The sequence below is a fragment of the Drosophila bipectinata genome, unplaced genomic scaffold, assembly GCF_030179905.1.
Source record: "Drosophila bipectinata strain 14024-0381.07 unplaced genomic scaffold, DbipHiC1v2 scaffold_267, whole genome shotgun sequence".
Classification (NCBI taxonomy): Eukaryota; Metazoa; Arthropoda; class Insecta; order Diptera; family Drosophilidae; genus Drosophila; species Drosophila bipectinata.
In genome coordinates, this window is record NW_027222917.1 from 3,315 (window position 1) to 22,565 (window position 19,251).

The 19,251-nt window shown below is 34.2% G+C and overlaps 1 protein-coding gene, 1 long non-coding RNA gene and 1 pseudogene across 3 annotated transcripts; 2 read left to right on the top strand and 1 right to left on the bottom strand.

Annotated features, from left to right (window-relative positions):
• Positions 1 to 8,567: 8,567 nt before the first annotated feature.
• Positions 8,568 to 12,140, top strand: LOC122321875 (uncharacterized). Of its 2 annotated transcripts, XR_011443957.1 has the most exons (3): positions 8,568 to 8,933; positions 9,555 to 9,807; positions 9,867 to 12,140. It is a non-coding gene; the product is annotated as an uncharacterized lncRNA (long non-coding RNA). The 2 variants fall into 2 exon arrangements; XR_011443956.1 differs by lacking the exon at positions 8,568 to 8,933 and having other exon boundaries at positions 9,185 to 9,807.
• Positions 12,141 to 13,689: 1,549 nt separating this feature from the next.
• LOC122321850 (vesicle transport protein SFT2C-like) lies at positions 13,690 to 14,594 on the top strand. The gene is made up of 2 exons (XM_043212819.2): positions 13,690 to 13,973; positions 14,040 to 14,594. Exons 1-2 carry the CDS (start codon positions 13,797 to 13,799, stop codon positions 14,469 to 14,471), a joined length of 609 nt encoding a protein of 202 aa, XP_043068754.2. The 5' UTR covers positions 13,690 to 13,796; the 3' UTR covers positions 14,472 to 14,594.
• Positions 14,595 to 14,750: 156 nt separating this feature from the next.
• LOC122321879 (U5 small nuclear ribonucleoprotein 40 kDa protein-like) lies at positions 14,751 to 15,565 on the bottom strand (annotated as a pseudogene).
• Between the last annotated feature and the right edge of the window lie 3,686 nt (positions 15,566 to 19,251).

The window sequence follows — 19,251 nt, forward strand, 5'->3', positions numbered from 1 at the left end:
ATATGTCAAAATACGTAAAAAAATTTGTCGACAACTGCATCACTTGTAAAATGTCAAAATCCACTTCAGGAAAAATACAGGCGGAATTACATCCAATACCAAAAGTCACTATTCCTTGGCACACTATCCACATCGATATCACAGGAAAATTAAGTGGCAAGAGTGATCAGAAGGAGTATGTCATTGTTCAGATAGACGCGTTTACCAAATATGTCTATCTCAGTCATAGTCTTAAATTGGACAGTGAGAGTTGTATAAGGGCCGTTCAATCTGCCGTTTCATTGTTTGGAGTACCAAACCGAATAATAGCTGACCAGGGGAGGTGTTTTACAGGCGCAAAGTTCAATCAATTTTTGTTCAGATCAAAAAATAAACTTGCATTTGATAGCCACTGGTGCAAGTCGAGCTAATGGTCAAGTGGAGCGAACTATGAGCACGTTGAAGAATATGTTAACGGCGGTTGAAACGGGAACACAGTCTTGGCAGGATGTGTTGGGAGAGGTGCAGTTGGCAATTAATTGTACAACCAATCGCACTACGAAAGCAAGTCCTTTAGAAATGTTATTGGGAAAGGTAGCACGCCCATTGGGATTACTTCCACCTAGTGATATAGAAAATGTTATTTATTTGCCAAACGTAAGAGCGCAAGCTGCAAAGAATGTATTAGCCAGTGCAGCTTATGATAAAGAACGATTTGATAGAAATAAGGCAAAAGTAAAAAGGCACATAATTGGAGATTTCGTATTACTTAAGAGCGAAGAAAGACATCAGACCAAGCTAAGTCCAAAATTTAGGGGGCCTTTTAAAATAGTAAAAGATCTAGAAGGTGACAGGTACATTTTAAAGTCTTTAACTAATAAAAGAAATTATAAATATGCACATGAGGATTTAAGAAAATTACCAGAGGGGCAAGTGCCCAAAGAGCTAAATGTGTACGATGATTATAATAATTTAGATGTAAGAAACGTAACCGCTACAGAAGAGAGTTAAATTGAAAAAATTGAGATTATTGAAGAAAAGAGTGAAAATGAGAATATTGAGAGTATTGAAGAAAAGAGTGAAAATGACAATACTGAGAGTATTGAAGAAGAAAATGAAGTACACCAATAAGGGTGACAAAGTTGTACTGCTGGCCGATGAAAATGGCAGAGTACTGAGTCCATAAAATATAATGCAAGCACAAGTGCAAAACATTTGATTATTTGATTATGCGACTATAAGAGTGAATAATGAGGAAGAATGGATTATATAAAAGAAGAAGAAAAACAAAGAAATGTAAAGAAAGAAAGAAAATTGAATTGAATTGATGAAAAAAAATTATAGTTATGGAACTGAATACTGTTTTGTGAAACTGTCAATATGATAATTTGTTATGAATTAAGATAAGAAAATTGGATTTTGTTATGAAACTATTTAATGTTCAGTCTAATAATTAAAAGAAAGAAAGAAAATTCGAATGTTGCTATTTTCTACACGAGGTCGTGTTAGGGTCAGGATGGCCGTGTCGGCGAATGTATGTGTGTGTGTGTGCGAATACACATTTTCGTGTCCCAGAGTCCTCCAGGTTGCCAGGCAACCGTTGCTAGGATGTTGTCGCTTTGTAGCGAGGTGACAGCGTTGTGTCGCTGTCGCCGATCGAGGTCCGGTAGTATGCACAGGAGGTAGAGAATTAGACGCTGGCAGTTGCGTACCAGAACTCCAAGTGTGCACAAGGCTGGAACTCGTTGCGCCGCAATGGAAAACAAGAACAACAACATCGAACATGATTTGACATATACAAAACATAAAAACTTAAAATAAATTAGTAGCCCGCTTTCTTAGTGTGACCGCTACCGAAATTAATAAGAAATAAAAACATTACAATGGCTGAACCAGTGGCACAAATCCAGTTACTCTCCGAGCTACACCTTAATCAGGCTTTAAGCCAGATTAGGCAAGTTCCCAATTTTAATGGAAGCACCAGGGAATTAAGTGCATTCATCAGACGGATCGAATACATTTTAAATTTGTATCCATCAACTGATCCGCGTCAAATAGCTGTATTCTTTAGTGCAATTGAGATGCAATTATCAGGAGATGCACAGCGAGTGTCCCAGCTATCAGCAGCAACCGATTGGCCCGATCTAAGAAGTGCTCTCATCGATGAATATAAAACCCAAACCCCATGCGAGGAATTACTAAGACGACTCTACAATACCCCTTCAATGGTAGCATTCGTAAGTTCGTCGAGGATCTAGAATATTAAATATTTGTCATAACAAACAAATTTTCGTTAGAAAACAATAATTTAAACACAATGATTTATAATAATGCCATGAATAATACTGTAAAAGATGTAATAATGAGAAAACTTCCTGACAGGTTATTCATGACATTAGCAAGGCACGATATAACTACAGTCAGTAAACTTAAACAAGTAGCACAAAAAGAAGGTTGTTATGATTCTGGTTCTGATAAAGTTAAATCACAACATAATTCAAATCAAAACGAACAAGATAGGAGAAATTATCAAAAAAATAATAATTTCCAAAGAAATAATTCCTTTTATAATAATAATAATCAACAAAGTTATAATCAGCAAAGTAACTATAGACAACCAAATAATTTCAATCAACAACAATTTCGACAGGAATTGCAGCAAAACTTAAATCAAGGTAGAGCTCAGAATCCTTTACAAGGTACTAATTCTAACAAACCAGTGAAAAGACAGCGTGAATATTCAAGCGATCAATCTAAAATGGAAATTGAAAATTTTCATCAAATAGCCTCGGATCCAGTAGAAGAAATGGATTTCCTTACATCAGAATAACTATTAACAATCGCCCATTTAAATGTGTAATAGATACAGGAAGTTCAATCAACCTAATAAAAGAAAATTATTTTAATTTCCCACAAACATTAAAAACGTCAGAAGTGCACACAATTAATGGTGTAATTAAATTAAATAAGTCCGTAAATTTCAAATCAAGTAAACTTTGTCCGATCGACCAACCATTTTGGATTCACAATTTTTCCCAAAAATATGATATATTGATAGGAAGAGAGTATTTAGAAGCATGTGAAGCAATAATTAATTATAAACAGGAAACAGTCACTTTGAGCGGATTTGTTTTTTCTATGATATATAACCACGAAGATTTCAGGAATTCCGAAATGGAAACATTGGAAGATTATCTCAGTCCACCTTCATCTGAGGATATATCTTTTAATTTTGCAATTAATAATGACTGGGAAGAAAATAATAAATTTCGAATAAATCATCTTAATGAAGAAGAAAGAACTAAATTAAAAACCATTTTATTCGAATTTAGTGATATCCAGTATAGGGAAGGTGAAAATTTGACCTTTACCAGTGCTATCAAACATTCAATCCAAACCAAACATGAAGATCCTATTTACAAAAAACCTTATAAATACCCCCAATCTCATGATCAAGAAGTCGAAGTCCAAATTAAAGAAATGATAAATCAGGGAATAATACGTAAATCGAAATCCCCTTATTGTTCTCCAATATGGATAGTCCCAAAGAAAGAGGATGCCTCAGGGAAAAAGAAATTTAGAATAGTAATAGACTATCGAAGTCTAAATTAAATAACTATTGATGATAAGTATCCGATACCAGTTATGGATGAAATACTTGACAAACTTGGAAAGTGTCAATATTTTACAACAATTGACCTTGCCAAGGGTTTTCATCAAATTCAAATGGATGAAAATTCTATTTCAAAAACAGCTTTTTCAACTAAAAATGGACATTACGAATATACACGAATGCCATTTGGTCTGAAAAATGCGCCTGCAACCTTCCAACGTTGCATGAACAATTTATTAGAAGATTTAATGTACCAGCATTGCCTTATTTATATGGATGACATAATTATATTTTCTACTTCATTAGAGGAACACATATTGTCTATAAAAAAGGTGTTTTCAAAACTTCGAGAAGCTAATCTTAAACTTCAACTTGACAAATGTGAGTTTATGAAAAAGGAAACCGAATTCCTTGGACATATAATAACAACAGAAGGAATAAAGCCAAACCCCAAAAAAATTGAGGCAATACAAAAATTTCCAATACCAAAAACACAAAAAGAAATAAAATCATTTTTAGGTCTCTGTGGATTTTATAGAAAATTCATACCTGATTTTGCTAAAATTGCAAAACCCATGACAGTAAACTTAAAGAAGGGTTCAACTATAAATTCATAAAGAATATTTAGAAGCATTTGAGAAATTAAAACTTCTCATTACATCAGACCCAATTTTAATTTACCCTAACTTTGAAAAACTATTTTCTCTAACAACAGATGCTAGCAACGTCGCCTTAGGCGCAGTATTATCACAAAATCATAAACCTATTTGTTATGCTAGTAGAACTCTTAATGAACACGAAATTAATTATTCAGCAATAGAAAAAGAGCTTTTGGCTATAGTCTGGGCCACTAAATATTTTAGGTCTTATCTCTTTGGTAGAAAATTCGAAATTCTTAGCGATCATAGACCATTAGTTTGGCTTCATAATATAAAAGAACCAAATATGAAACTACAAAGATGGAGAATAAAATTAAACGAGTTTGACTTCACTATTAAATATTTGCCGGGAAAGGAAAACCAGGTAGCTGATGCTCTGTCAAGAGAAAAGCTAGATGAAAATTTTTTAGGAGAATCACCGGATAGTAACCCATCATTACCCACAATAGCAACAGTACATAAGGTACAAGAAGGCAATCAAAATTATATAGAAATAACGGAAAGACCTTTAAACTATTACAATAGACAAATTGAATTTCATAAAGGAAATTCAAATGAAGCTAAATTGACTCCATACTCAATAATAAATGACCCATGAACATGCAAAATAATTAATTAAAAAATATTTTTGCTCCAAAAAAGTGTTATCTATTTTCCTTGTGAAATGGACTTTATAATATTTCAAAATGCTTATATAGAGATTATCTGCCCAGATAACTTAACCAAAGTTATGAAAACCAGTACAATATTAACAGATGTCCAAACGTTCGCAGAATTCAAGGAAATTGTCCTTAAAGCTCATCCAGGAATAGAAAAACAAACAAGCCTTTTTAAAGAAAAATATTATTTTCCCGATTATCAGAGATTAATTCAAAATATTATAAATGGGTGTGAAATTTGTAACCTTGCCAAAACAGAGCATGGAGATACAAAACTTACATTTGAACTAACTTACATTTGAACTAAAGAAACCTTTAACCCCAGAGAAAAATATGTTATAGATGTTTACATGATCGATAATAAATAATTTTTATCTTGCATTGATATTTATTCCAAATATGCTGCTTTAATAAATGTCAACAGTAGGGATTGGTTAGAAGCAAAAAGGGCATTACTCAGGATATTTAATGAAATGGGTAAACCAAAAGAAATTAAAGCCGACAAAGACTCCGCATTTACGTGCTCAGCATTGCAACTTTGGCTGCAATCAGATGTAAGAATAACTACAACCACAAGTAAAAATGGCGTTTCTGACATAGAGTCATAAAACTATTAACAAAAAATTAAGAATTATAAATATTGAACGGAATCCTGAAAATATAATTACTAAATTTGAAACAATTGTTTATATATATAATCATAAAACATAACATAGCTCTACAGGCAGAACACCAGCTGACATTTTTATTTTCGCCGGAATTCCAAGTTATAATATTAAAGTAAATAAAACACAGAAAATAAAAAAACTTTATAAAAATCGTCATACATTCGATATTGATACTAGGTATAGGCAAGCCCCACTTGTAAAATCTAAAACAACAAATGCTTTTAGGAAGACAGGCCAAATTACACAAACCGACGAAAAACATTATGTAGAAAAGAGAAATTTCTCTTATGTAGAAAGAGCAAAGAGAAAAGAGAAAGAAGAAAAGAGAGGTAGAGAAATCACTCACTATAAATCGAAATACAAAAAGAAGAAGAAAATTAATACCAGCAAATATAATAATTCCAGATTTCCACCGGAAGACAACCCAGCTTAATAAAATTATCTTTTATATAATAACTTTATTATGTCTTATATATCACGCCGTGTGTCAGAACATAGATATCAATCCAATCCAAGCAAAAAATGGATACTTAAATTTCCAAACAGGTAACATAGATCTGCCCACTAATTATGAATAGACATTGTCTCACAGTCAATTTAACTAAAACTGAAAAAACTTATAAAAATCTAATGGAACAAACGCGATTTTGAACATTTGGATCAAATTCAATATATAAAAGAAAAATTAAATAGAGAAATGAACGGAATCAAAATTGCTCAACGAAACAAGAGAGGACTTGCAAATTTCGAGGTACCTTTTATAAATATTTATTTGGCACATTGGATCAACAAGATAAGGAAGAATTAGAATCAAAAATTGATTTGTCCGAAAATAGTATACAGATCAACGAATTAAATAAAGTAATTGATGCAATTAATAAAGGAATAGAAACAGTCAATCGTTTAAATGAAAACCAATACGAAAACCAAAGGTTAGCAATCCTTATTTTCAATTTACAAGAATTTACAGAATACGTAGAAGACATTGAATTATGAATGCAATTTACAAGATTAGGCATATTCAACCCAAAGCTCCTAAAACATGACCCGCTTAAACATATTAATTCAGAAAAATTGTTAAATATCAAAACACCTACTTGGTTACAAGTTAATACTAACGAAATATTGATAATTTCTCATATTCCTCGTACTATTATTAAAACCCCCATTTATAAAATTTTACCGTATCCGGATCAGAATCAGAATATAATAACCGAAACATTGCATGATGAATATTATATAAAAAATCAGCAAGTCTTTGAAGTAAAAACAAAAGAAATAGTAAATAATAAATGTATAATAGGTCTCTTAAGACAAACAAATACAGAATGTAGATATACAAAAATGTACAAGAACTTCGAATTAAATTATATTGAACCCAACATTATAATAACATGGAATTTGCCAAAAACTTTGCTAAATCAGAATTGTATAAATAAAGATTTAATTGCAGACGGAAACAATATAATAAAAGCATTCAACTGTTCTATACAAATAGAAGATGTAATAATAACAAATACTATGCTTGATTACACCCGAACTATTTATGTAAACAACAACATAACTAGACTCGAACCTTTATCCTATATCGTAGCCAAAGAAATATTCCAAAACCATTCAAAACAATATTTTACAACCCAAACGATTCTATTAATACTACTATCAATAATAATTATTATTATACTCATATATTTGATTTATAAATTTAAGAACATCCCAAAAAGGATAATAATTAATTATAAAAAACAAAAGGTTATTAGTCCCGAAGACGAAACTAAAGGTTCAGAAAATAAAGAACATGACCTACAGTTATACCCCAAACTAACCGCCTGAGGACAGGCTAAATTCTTAAGGATGGGGAAGTAACATATCAACAAAATTTCTTTAAGTGCATATCAGTAAATTTTGTAAACCGAAGCTGAAGCCTTTTGTATCAAAATTCGTAATGCAGCTGCAATTTTTGTAAAAACATAAATATTTAATTATTTCAATTCGGCTGAAAACAGCCTCATTTCAGATTTCCAATTTCTAAGAGTCACTTCAGATTGAAAACCAAAACAATATTTGGATAAACAGAAATCCCGAATCAAATATTTCTCACTCCTTTTAAGTGAATTAAAACTAAACAGATCAAAACATTCTTAAATGGGAACCCACTTCACATTTTCTTGTCACCTCGATTAATTGAGACCCAAAGCCTTCCATGTCAACTGACACCTCAAGTAAAAGGTTCCGACTCAATCTATTCTCTCAGAGAGCCTCTCTTTCGAGCTTTGATCTGCAAAAAGCTTCAGCAAGGGTAGCTATAAAAAGGACCTAGAGCCCTAAAGATAAGTTAGTTCTAAAAATCTAACATCCTAAGCAGTAGTTCTGAAATTCTAAAATGAAAGAATCACACTGTATCAAAATGGGAACTCAAAAATAAGAATATATTTTTTTTAATCTAATTTTGAAAAAGATATATAATTGTATATAAAAGAAAATCGTGTTTTATGTTACACCACTAATAAATCAAGAACGGAAGAACAGATTTGAGTGAAAATTGGTAGGGAGGTAGCTTAGAGCCAGGAGAAGGACATAGGATACTTTTTGTCCCGTTCGACAGCGCGAATTATACTCCACCGAACTATACTCCACTTATAGTAATGAATAAAAGTAAGTAGGCTGTGAGCGTAACGTATCATATTTTTATGTACGATATTATGTATTTATACCAGTGGTCGGCACCCCAATACATTGATATTATTTTACCGCATTAGTGTTAGTAACGAATAGCAGAAAGTAGGCTGTGAGCATGACTGTGTGTGTGTGGCAGAGCTCGGGCAGAGAAATTTCCTATGCCCCCGAGATAGGGCCGTGCCGACCTCTGATTTATACATTTATAGATATCTATATATATTTTATCAAAGGATTAAAAGTATCCTATGTCCGTCTCCTGGCTCTAAGCTACCTCCCTACCAATTTTCAGCCAAATCTGATCTGCCGTTCTTGAGTTATAAGTGGTGTAACATAAAACACGACTTTCTTTTATATATATAGAAGATTGCTATATACAGTATACATATACAGTATTCTTTTATATATATAGATTTAATAGAAATAGTTTTAATATTGATTTCTTACATACTTTTTGTCCCGTTCGACAGCGTTCCTCCCTGGCCCATACTTTTTTATTTAGGCAGACAGCTAAGAAGAAAATGTCAAATGTCAAAATGTCAGTTAGAAACGAAGTCAAATTCAAAGTCAGGCTCTCAAATTCAACAACGAACCAAAAGGATTGTGTTGCGCTTCCGGGAAAGTGAAATTGCCTCAACTTGAAGCACCACCAGAGCCTCTGCACTCTCTATTGATATTTGTAAGAAATCAATATTAAAACTATTTCTATTAAATCTATATATATAAAAGAATACTGTATATGTATACTGTATATAGCAATCTTCTATATATATAAAAGAAAGTCGTGTTTTATGTTACACCACTTATAAATCAAGAACGGAAGAACAGATTTGAGTGAAAATTGGTAGGGAGGTAGCTTAGAGCCAGGAGAAGGACATAGGATACTTTTTGTCCCTAAGCTAGCTCTAAGCTACCTCCCTACCAATTTTCACTCAAATCTGTTCTTCCGTTCTTAATTTATAAGTGGTGTAACATATAACACGACTTTCTTTTATATATATAGATAGATATCTATAAATGTATAAATACATAATATCGTACATAAAAATATGATACGTTACGCTCACAGCCTACTTACTTTTATTCATTACTATAAGTGGAGTATAGTTCGGTGGAGTATAATTCGCGCTGTCGAACGGGACAAAAAGTATCCTATGTCCTTCTCATGGCTCTAAGCTACCTCCCTACCAATTTTCACTCAAATCTGTTCTTCCGTTCTTGATTTATAAGTGGTGTAACATATAACACGACTTTCTTTTATATATATAAAAATTACTTACAAATTCTTCAAGACTTGCAGTGTCTGCTTCATGAACATCATGCGTTGGTCAGGTTGTTTAAGAGTGCTTTAGAGCGCATGCCAAATGATGACTATAAAGTTGTCATCAAAGCAGATAAACGACCATCTGGAACACACGAACGCACATTTAATGCTCCAACAGTAGACGAAGTTGCCATCCTGATTGTTGGTGAACAATTTGAAAAACGGGCAAGGAGAAGGCAAGGAGAAGATGGATATTATTTTAATATTAAAATGATAAATCCATTGAATGGTAAAGTTAACTGTATTATTTGCCTTTGAAATGGTTAATTATCAAATTTTTAATTTCAGGTGAAGAAACTACAAAGAAAGTTAGCTCAATGAATTATTATGCATATCGTTTGATGATTCGTCAAAATGCTGACAACTATTTGCTGCGGTTTCGTCGATTGTTTCAGCAGTATTGCGTTGACATGTATGTAAAAATAGAAACGGATCGTTTAACATTTATTAGGTTGAACCAAGCCAAACTGCGTTCTGAGGAGTACATCCATTTACGTGATGCAGTTAGTACTGAAGGAAATGCAGCTAATATTGGTCGATTAACTATTCTGCCGGCGACGTACATTGGTAGCCCACGTCATTTGCATGAACATGCACAAGATGCAATGACATATGTTCGTCATTACGGCCGGCCAGATCTCTTTATTACTTTTACCTGTAATCCAAAATGGATAGAAATTACTCAATTGCTGCTTCCCGGACAAACATCAAATGATAGACACGACATCACAGCACGTATATTCAGGCAAAAAATTCGGTCCCTGATGAACTTTATTGTTAAACAACGCGTCTTTGGAGATACTCGATGCTGGATGTATTCAATCGAATGGCAAAAGCGAGGCCTGCCGCACGCACACATTCTTATTTGGTTAGTGGAAAGAATTCAGCCTGACCAAATAGATGATATCATATGTGCCGAGATTCCTGATCATGATGATGTTGTTACTACTAATATGATTCATGGACCGTGTGGTGCCATCAACCCCCAATCACCTTGCATGGTCGATGGAAAGTGCTCTAAACGATATCCACGGAAATTAACGGCGGAGACTGTCACTGGCAACGATGGGTATCCGCTGTATCGGCGTCGATCACCAGATGACAACGGTCGAACTGTCACAACGAAAGTGAAAAGAATGGATTTCGTTGTCGACAACAGTTGGATTGTTCCATATTCGCCACTTATTTCTAAAACGTTCAAGACACATTGCAACGTTGAATACTGCAATTCAGTTAAGTCCATAAAATATATTTGCAAATATGTCACGAAATTGCAATCCTCGAATACCAACGATGAAATTTCACGCTATCAAGTTGGTCGTTATGTGAACTGTAATGAAGCGATTTGGCGTATATTCGGATTTCCCATTCACGAACGTCATCCTACTGTTACACATTTGGCGGTGCATCTAGAGAATGGTCAACGAGTATATTTCACGGCTTCGAATGCTATGCAACGTGGTGAAACACCTCCAGCAACTACATTGACCAGTTTTTTTGCAATCTGCCAAAGCGATCAGTTTGCACGAACTTTGCTTTACTCGGAGATGCCACGTTATTATACTTGGAATGCTTCATCCAAGAATTTTCAAAGACGGAAGCAAGGTGATGCGGTTTCTGGGTATCCAGATGTGCGTTCTACTGAAGCTCTTGGTCGTATGTATACAGTTCATCCAAAGAATGATGAATGTTTCTATTTGCGGTTGTTGCTGGTAAATGTGCGTGGGCCAACTTCATTTGAGACACTACGAACTGTTAATGGTGTAATATTCCCAACATATCGTGCTGCATGTGAAGAATTGAACTTATTAGAAAACGATACCCATTGGGATACGACAATCGCTGAAGCCATTATCTCTGCATCTCCAAGTCAGATACGCACATTATTCGCTATCATAATTTCGACATGTTTTCCATCAAACCCATGTAACCTGTGGCACAAATACAAGGATAGTATGTCAGAAGATATTTTACATCAAAGACGTGTCAGTTCCAGAAATCACGATATTGAGATGAATGAGGAGATACATAATCGTGCTTTACTCTTGATCGAAGATATGTGTTACCTCATGTGCGGTAATTTATTAATCAGGTTAGGAATGCCAGCGCCAAATCGTGAAATGAATGGCGCATTTAATCGAGAATTGGAACGGGAACGTGAATATGATCACCAGGAATTAGATTTAGTAGTTCAAAGGAATGTACCCCTGTTGAATTACCAACAAAAGGAAGTTTATGATACTTTAATGAAGGCAATCGCTGATGAAAATGGTGGTTTATATTTCCTAGATGCCCCTGGTGGAACTGGCAAGACATTCCTTATGTCATTAGTTTTAGCAACTGTTTAATAAAATATAAAATTAAAAAATTAATGAATAAAAATGAAAAAAAACGAATTGAAAACTAAAAAAAAAATAAGGTGATGAAGGGCAAGATGAACAAGATGAGGTCCCAAAGAAGATCCCGAAGATAAAAAATAAAAAAATTATAAAATATATAAGAAAATAAATAAAAAGAAAATAAAATAAAAAAAGAAATAAAAAAAATAAGATAAAAGTGAAACCGATTGGAAAAAACATTGTTCATTGTTTATAATTTAATTTAAAATAAGAAAATAAATAAATATCAGAGAAGTCGGGCAGCAAAAAGTTTTTTTTTTTTTTTATATAAAAATATTATTGGGAAAAAATTGTTAAAAATAGTTATATATGAAATATAGTTTAATTTAAAATAAGAAAATAAATAAATATCAGAGAAGTCGAGAAGTGTTTATAATAACACCACATTATTATTATATAAAATTAATTGTTGAAAGATTAATTTGGAATTAATTGATGACCCTCTTGAGTGCTTTCGCCACCCTGGAGTACAACGGCTATGGGCCAATTGAAGAGAGTGAACCGGTAATTGTTTTATTCAGTTAAATAAATGGTAAAAAAAATAAAAAATATATATAAAAAAAAGAGCAGGGGGTGTCTTAAACGTCGGAGATTGGAAAAGTCCAAAGTCTTTTATTATTTTTAATAAAATGTAAAATTAAAAAATCAACGAATTAAAATGGAAAAAAACGAATTGAAAACTAAACAAAAAATAAGATGATGATGGGCAAGCTGGACAAAATGAAGAACAAAATGAGGCGACGAAGGTCCCGAAGATGAAAAATAAAAAAATTATAAAATATATAATAAAATAAATAAAAAGAAAATAAAATAAAAAAAGATAAATAAATAATTAATGGCCATATTAAGTGCGTTTGGAACCCTTGAATTTAACGGCTATTTTATTTCGTTAGATATATGGTTAAAAGAGAAGGAGGTGTCTCAAACGTTGGAGATTGGAATAGACCACAGTGTTTTATTATTTTTGATAAAATGTAAAATTAAAAAATCAACGAATTAAAATGGAAAAAACGAATTTAAAAATAAAAAAAGGAAGATGATGTTGGGCAAGCTCGACAAAATGAAGAACAAAATGAGGAGACCAAGGTCCCGAAGATGTAAAATAAAAAAATTATAAAATATGTAATAAAATAAATAAAAAGCAAAAAAAGGATAAATAAGATAAGGGGGGGTTTTAAACGTTGGAGATTGGAAAAGACCACAGTCATTTATCATTTTTAATAAAATGTAAAATAAAAAATGGAATAAAATAAAAATAAATATATGTATAAGATCCATATCATCGTCGAGATCATCGTCTCCAGATCACCCATATGGTTGAAAAATAAAAAAAATTAAATATAGACGAAAATAAATGAAAATCAGAAGGCCGTTGATTCGACAATGAAATGTTCATCGTTAATTGTTTAATTTAAAATGAGAAAATAAATAAATATCAGAGAAGTCGAAAAGAAAAAAATAAAAATAAAAAGAATACAAAAAATAAAATAGTTGTGGCTCCTTGAGCGGCTGAGCTCCGACTGATTGAAAAGAAATGCTTGTGCCCCTTATATACCCCACATTTTGGCCAGAAAATCGAATGCAAAGCCTTCTTGGTTTGGAATAAACTTGAAAACGATTAAAAATTGGGCGCGAAAGGCGATAACAATAACCGATAACAACGGAAAACCAACCTACTATGTCTAAAAGCAGGTTGGCATCGCTGGCGATACGCAGGCGTTAGTACCTTTCCGCATGTTTTGTTTTGTTTCTGACACGACACACGATAAATAAGAAAATTATTATTTTTAAGAAAAAGTTGTGAAAAACTACTTTAGCCATGAGTAGTTTAAAGTCCGATTTGGATGAATATTTATTGCTGCAGAGTGATCAGAAGAGCTTCAATGTGAAGCTGCCACAGTTGAAGGTCCCAAGTCTGGTACTATTTTCCAAAAACACGGAGCCGGAGGCCAATAGCTGGCTAAAGGACACCCAGGACTCCTGTTGTCCCAAACTGGTAGGATTACATTGAGTCCTAAACCCTAAATAATTTATTTATAATCCATTTTCGTTTATATTTCAGTCGCGACTGCAGAGAATTGTGGGTTTTGTGGCCTGTTTGGGAATGGGAGGACTCTGCATATCCCTATCGACTCTATACATTCCCGTTCTTATCTTGAAAGCCCGAAAGTTTGCCTTGCTCTACACCCTGGGCAGTCTCTTCTTTATACTAAGCTTTTGCTTTTTGTCCGGATTCGGAGCCTTTCTGCGACAGATGTTCTCAAAGCCGAGACTCCTGACTTCCATATCGTACAGTTCCTGCCTGTTGTTAACCCTGTATTGTGCCTTGGTGGCCAAAAGCACCGCATTCACAGTTCTGTTTGCTGTGGCGCAAATAATAGCATTACTGTTAATGGTACTGGGTATGGTTCCGGGTGGAGCTACGGGTCTCAAGTTCTTTGGGCAATTGTTCAAGACCAGCGTTTCGGCCTCGACAAGGGCGCTGCCAGTATAAGCCACGAAGAGCAATAAAACAAAACGAATCATCTCCAACCACCGCAGCAACGAACGATATAACTTATTTAACTCATTGATCCAAAATAAAACTTATTTGTGATATAACGCCTCTCAAAAGTAACCATATTGTTTTTTTTAATTATTTTCTCAACTTACTCATTGGGAAAATCAATGCTCGCTTATCAGAAATTGCAATTATAAATGCGAACTATGACGCGATTCTGCTACGCTGGAAGACTCTCTTTATAGATTGGTCTTTTACGACGCAATTGTGTATATGGGGGGAGGGTTATATTAAAATTATTTATTTGTATCTTGATCATAAAACTAATCTTCGATTTCTCCATTTTGTCATTCCACTGGAGTCTCCAGCAGTGGGCCTATCCTTTGACTTGGCTTCTCCATAGGTCAGTCCTCAATCTCGCCCAGATACAAGGTTTTATCGCTGGATCCAGACAAAATTAAAGGTTCTTTCGGACTGAAATCCACATCGTTTACACTGCCATTATGTCCTGGCAGCTTGTATAGAATGCGCCTCGTGTTGACATCCCAAATGTAGACATGCCGATCGGCCGAACCGCAGGATATTTTGTCGCTTCCCGGTGACCAAGCGCAGCGAAGCAGATTCTTCTCAAAGTTGTGCTGATGGCCCTAAAATACCTTTACACACCGCTCGCCAGGAGCATAGGGCCTCACGTCCCACACTCTCAGCGTGTAGCATTGGTAAGGACGAAATCACCTTCCGGCGTTTACATCGTTTACACTGCCATTATGTCCTGGCAGCTTGTATAGAATGCGCCTCGTGTTGACATCCCAAATGTAGACATGCCGATCGGCCGATCGGCCATACGGCCACACCATACGGCGTAAAATGGGCTTCCATTACAGCGCCACTGTGTCCGGATAGAGCCATTATATTCTCACAGTCACCGTAAACCTGCCAGATGTCTGCAAAACAATAATAATGAATGAAAAGAATATAAAAAACTGACTCAAAATTTCACTCACGAATCTGCCTATCAAACCCGGAGGATAGCAGCATCTCTCCCTCCGGATGAAATTCTGTGGTAAAGATCTCTCCCTCATGACCCTCTCAAATTTAACAACGAACCAAAAGGATTGTGTTGCGCTTCCGGGAAAGTGAAATTGCCTCAACTTGAAGCACCACCAGAGCCTCTGCACTCTCTATTGATATTTGTAAGAAATCAATATTAAAACTATTTCTATTAAATCTATATATATAAAAGAATACTGTATATGTATACTGTATATAGCAATCTATATCTATATATATAAAGGAAAGTCGTGTTTTATGCTACACCACTTATAAATCAAGAACGGAATAAGAGATTTGAGTGAAAATTGGTAGGGAGGTAGCTTAGAGCCAGGAGAAGGACATAGGATACTTTTTGTCCCGTTCGACAGCGTTCCTCCCTGGCCCATACTTTTTTATTTAGGCAGACAGCTAAGAAGAAAATGTCAAATGAAAATGTCAAATGTCAAAATGTCAGTTAGAAACGAAGTCAAATTCAAAGTCAGGCTCTCAAATTCAACAACGAACCAAAAGGATTGTGTTGCGCTTCCGGGAAAGTGAAATTGCCTCAACTTGAAGCACCACCAGAGCCTCTGCACTCTCTATTGATATTTGTAAGAAATCAATATTAAAACTATTTCTATTAAATCTATATATATAAAAGAAAGTCGTGTTTTATGTTACACCACTTATAAATCAACATTTATATTTTTCCACTTATATTTTTCCAACATTTATCCACAAAAACCATGTTTTTTTTATAGTTTTCTAACCAACAGTTGTAAAAACGACACTTATATTAAAACATGCCGTCTATTTTTGTTTTGGTTTTTACTTTCGTCAACCAATTACATTAAAGTAATTTGTACCATTTTCAGAAAACTTACCATCATAAAACCATTTTGGTAACTGTTTTTTAACCAGAAGTCGTAAAAAAACAAAAATGATTTTGAAACATGCCGCTTGTTTTTTATTTAGTATAGAATATATGTAGTTATGTAGTATTTTTACGGCATTTATCAGCAAAAAACCATGTTTTGAATAGTTTTCTAACCAGCAGTTGTAAAAAAGATACTTATATTGAAACATGCCGTCTTTTTTTAATTTGTTATGATATATGTGTAGTTTTCTAATTCTTTCGTCAACCAATCACTGAAAATAGTTTGTACCATTTTTAGAAAACTTACCATCAAAAAACCATGTTGGAAACTGTTTTCTAACCAGAAGTCGTAAACAAAACAATGATGTTGAAGCTTGCCGCCTGTTTTTCATTTGATATAAAATATATTTACTTTACTCACTCTTTCCTCAACCAATCATTGAAAATAATTTGTACCGTTTTTAGAAAACTTACCATCATAAAACCATGTTGGTAACTGTTTTTTAACCAGAAGTCGTAAAAAAACAAAAATGATTTTGAAACATGCCACTTGTTTTTTATTTGGTATAGAATATATGTAGTTATGTAGTATTTTTACGGCATTTATCAGCAAAAAACCATGTTTTAAATAGTTTTCTAACCAGCAGTTGTAAAAAAGATACTTATATTGAAACACGCCGTCTTTTTTTATTTTGGTATGATATATGTGTAGTTTTCTAATTCATTCGTCAACCAATCACTGAAAATAATTTGTATAAAACCATGTTGGTAACTGTTTTCTAACCAGAAGTCGTAAACAAAACAATGATATTGAAGCTTGCCGGGTGTTTTTGATATAAAATATAATTAGTCTTTCTTCAACAAATCACTGAAAAGTAATTTGTGGTTATTTTTTCAGCGTTTACCAGCAAAAAACCATGTTTTTTTTATATTTTTTTAACCAACAGTTGTAAAAACGACACTTATATTAAAACATGCCGTCTATTTTTGTTATGGTTTTTACTTTCGTCAACCAATTACATTAAAGTAATTTGTACCATTTTCAGAAAACTTACCATCATAAAACCATTTTGGTAACTGTTTTCTAACCAGAAGTCGCAAACAAAACAATGATATTGAAGCTTGCCACGTGTTTTTCATTTGATATAAAATATATGTAGTCTTTCCTCAACAAATCACTGAAAAGTAATTTGTGATTATTTTTACAACATATATCTATAGAAGAATATATACAATACAATATATACATATTGAACACATATATATACATATATACATATAGAAGAATATATACAATATATACATATATACAAGAAGCAAATTTAACATTGAATGTAAAGAAGAGCAAGTTTTGTAGACGCACTGTAAAGTACTTGGGACATATAATAGGAGATGGAGGTATTCGAACGGATCCAGAGATCCATTTTCCGCTGCCAATCTCAATTAAATACTTAAGAAGTTTTTTAGGATTAGCGGGATGGTATCGAAAATTTATAGGAAATTTTGCGTCAATTTCTTACAGAACAAATGTAAATTTGTAATGACTCCAAAGGGGAAAGAGGCTTTCGAAATGTTGAAGGCTAGGCTAGGAAGTGCTCCAGTATTGCAAACCCCAGACTTCGAGAAACCCTTTTTTATACACTGCGACGCTAGTAAAACTGGTGTGGGAGGGGTCCTCGTGCAGAAATCTGAGACTGGAGATGAATTACCTATAGCCTTTGTGTCCAAAAAATTAAATAAAGCACAGAGGAATTATACGGTTACAGAGCAGGAATGCCTTGCTGCTTTAGTAAGCATAAAGAAATTCCGGGCTTGTGTAGAGGGTCTAGAATTTACCGTCATCACGGATCATGCGTCTTTAAAGTGGCTGATGTCGCAGAATGATTTAAACACCAGATTGGCAAGGTGGGCTTTAAAGCTGCAAGGGTTTCGGTTCGCAATCGAGCATCGAAAGGGAAAACTAAATGTTGTGCCCGATGTTTTGTCGAGAGTTGAACATGAACGGATAGCGGCAGTAGACTTCAATCACGGATTGCTGGTGGACATCGACTCCGAACATTTCAAGTACGCTGATTTTTTACAGTTGATGGAGGGGATTATGAATAATTTAGATAAACTTCCGGATCTGAAAATCGTGGATTCACTAGTATATTGACGCTCCAAACATTCTAGAGGGGAACTCCTCAAAGATGCTTACGCATGGAAATTGTGGATACCGAAAACTATGATCCCGGAGGTAATAAAGAAATCGCATGACCATCCATTAGCGTCTCACGGCGGGATTCACAAAACTCTTGAGAGGAATCGTCGGTATTAATTTTGGCCAGGAATGGTGAATGACGTGAAGGACTATATTTCAGCATGAAAGGGAAAGTTGTATGATGACTAGAGCTCCGAACACTCCGTTAAGTCCACCTGTAGGAGAGGCAGTCGAGTCGCAGAGTTTTTTCCAGTGGCTCTATATTGATTTTATAGGCCCTTATCCTAGGTCGCGTAGCGGGAATATTGGAATTTTCATAGTGTTAGATCATTATTCCAAGTTTGTTTTTCTCAGAGCAGTAAAGAAACTTGCAGCGGACGTAGTTCTCAAATACCTTATGGAGGATCTTTTTCACACATTTAATTTCCCAGAGCATTGTGTCCGACAACGGGTCGCAGCTTAGATCAGAAAAATTTCAATGGCTTAGGAGTCATCGCATTAAACATATTTTGACGGCAGTGCACGCTCCTCAGGCTAATGCTTCGGTGCGGGTAAATCGCTATGTGATTGCTGGCATTCGTGCCTATATTCGCAGTGACCAAAAGGACTGGGATGAAAATCTTAGTAAGATATGCTGTGCGTTGAGGTCTGCAACTCATTCTGGT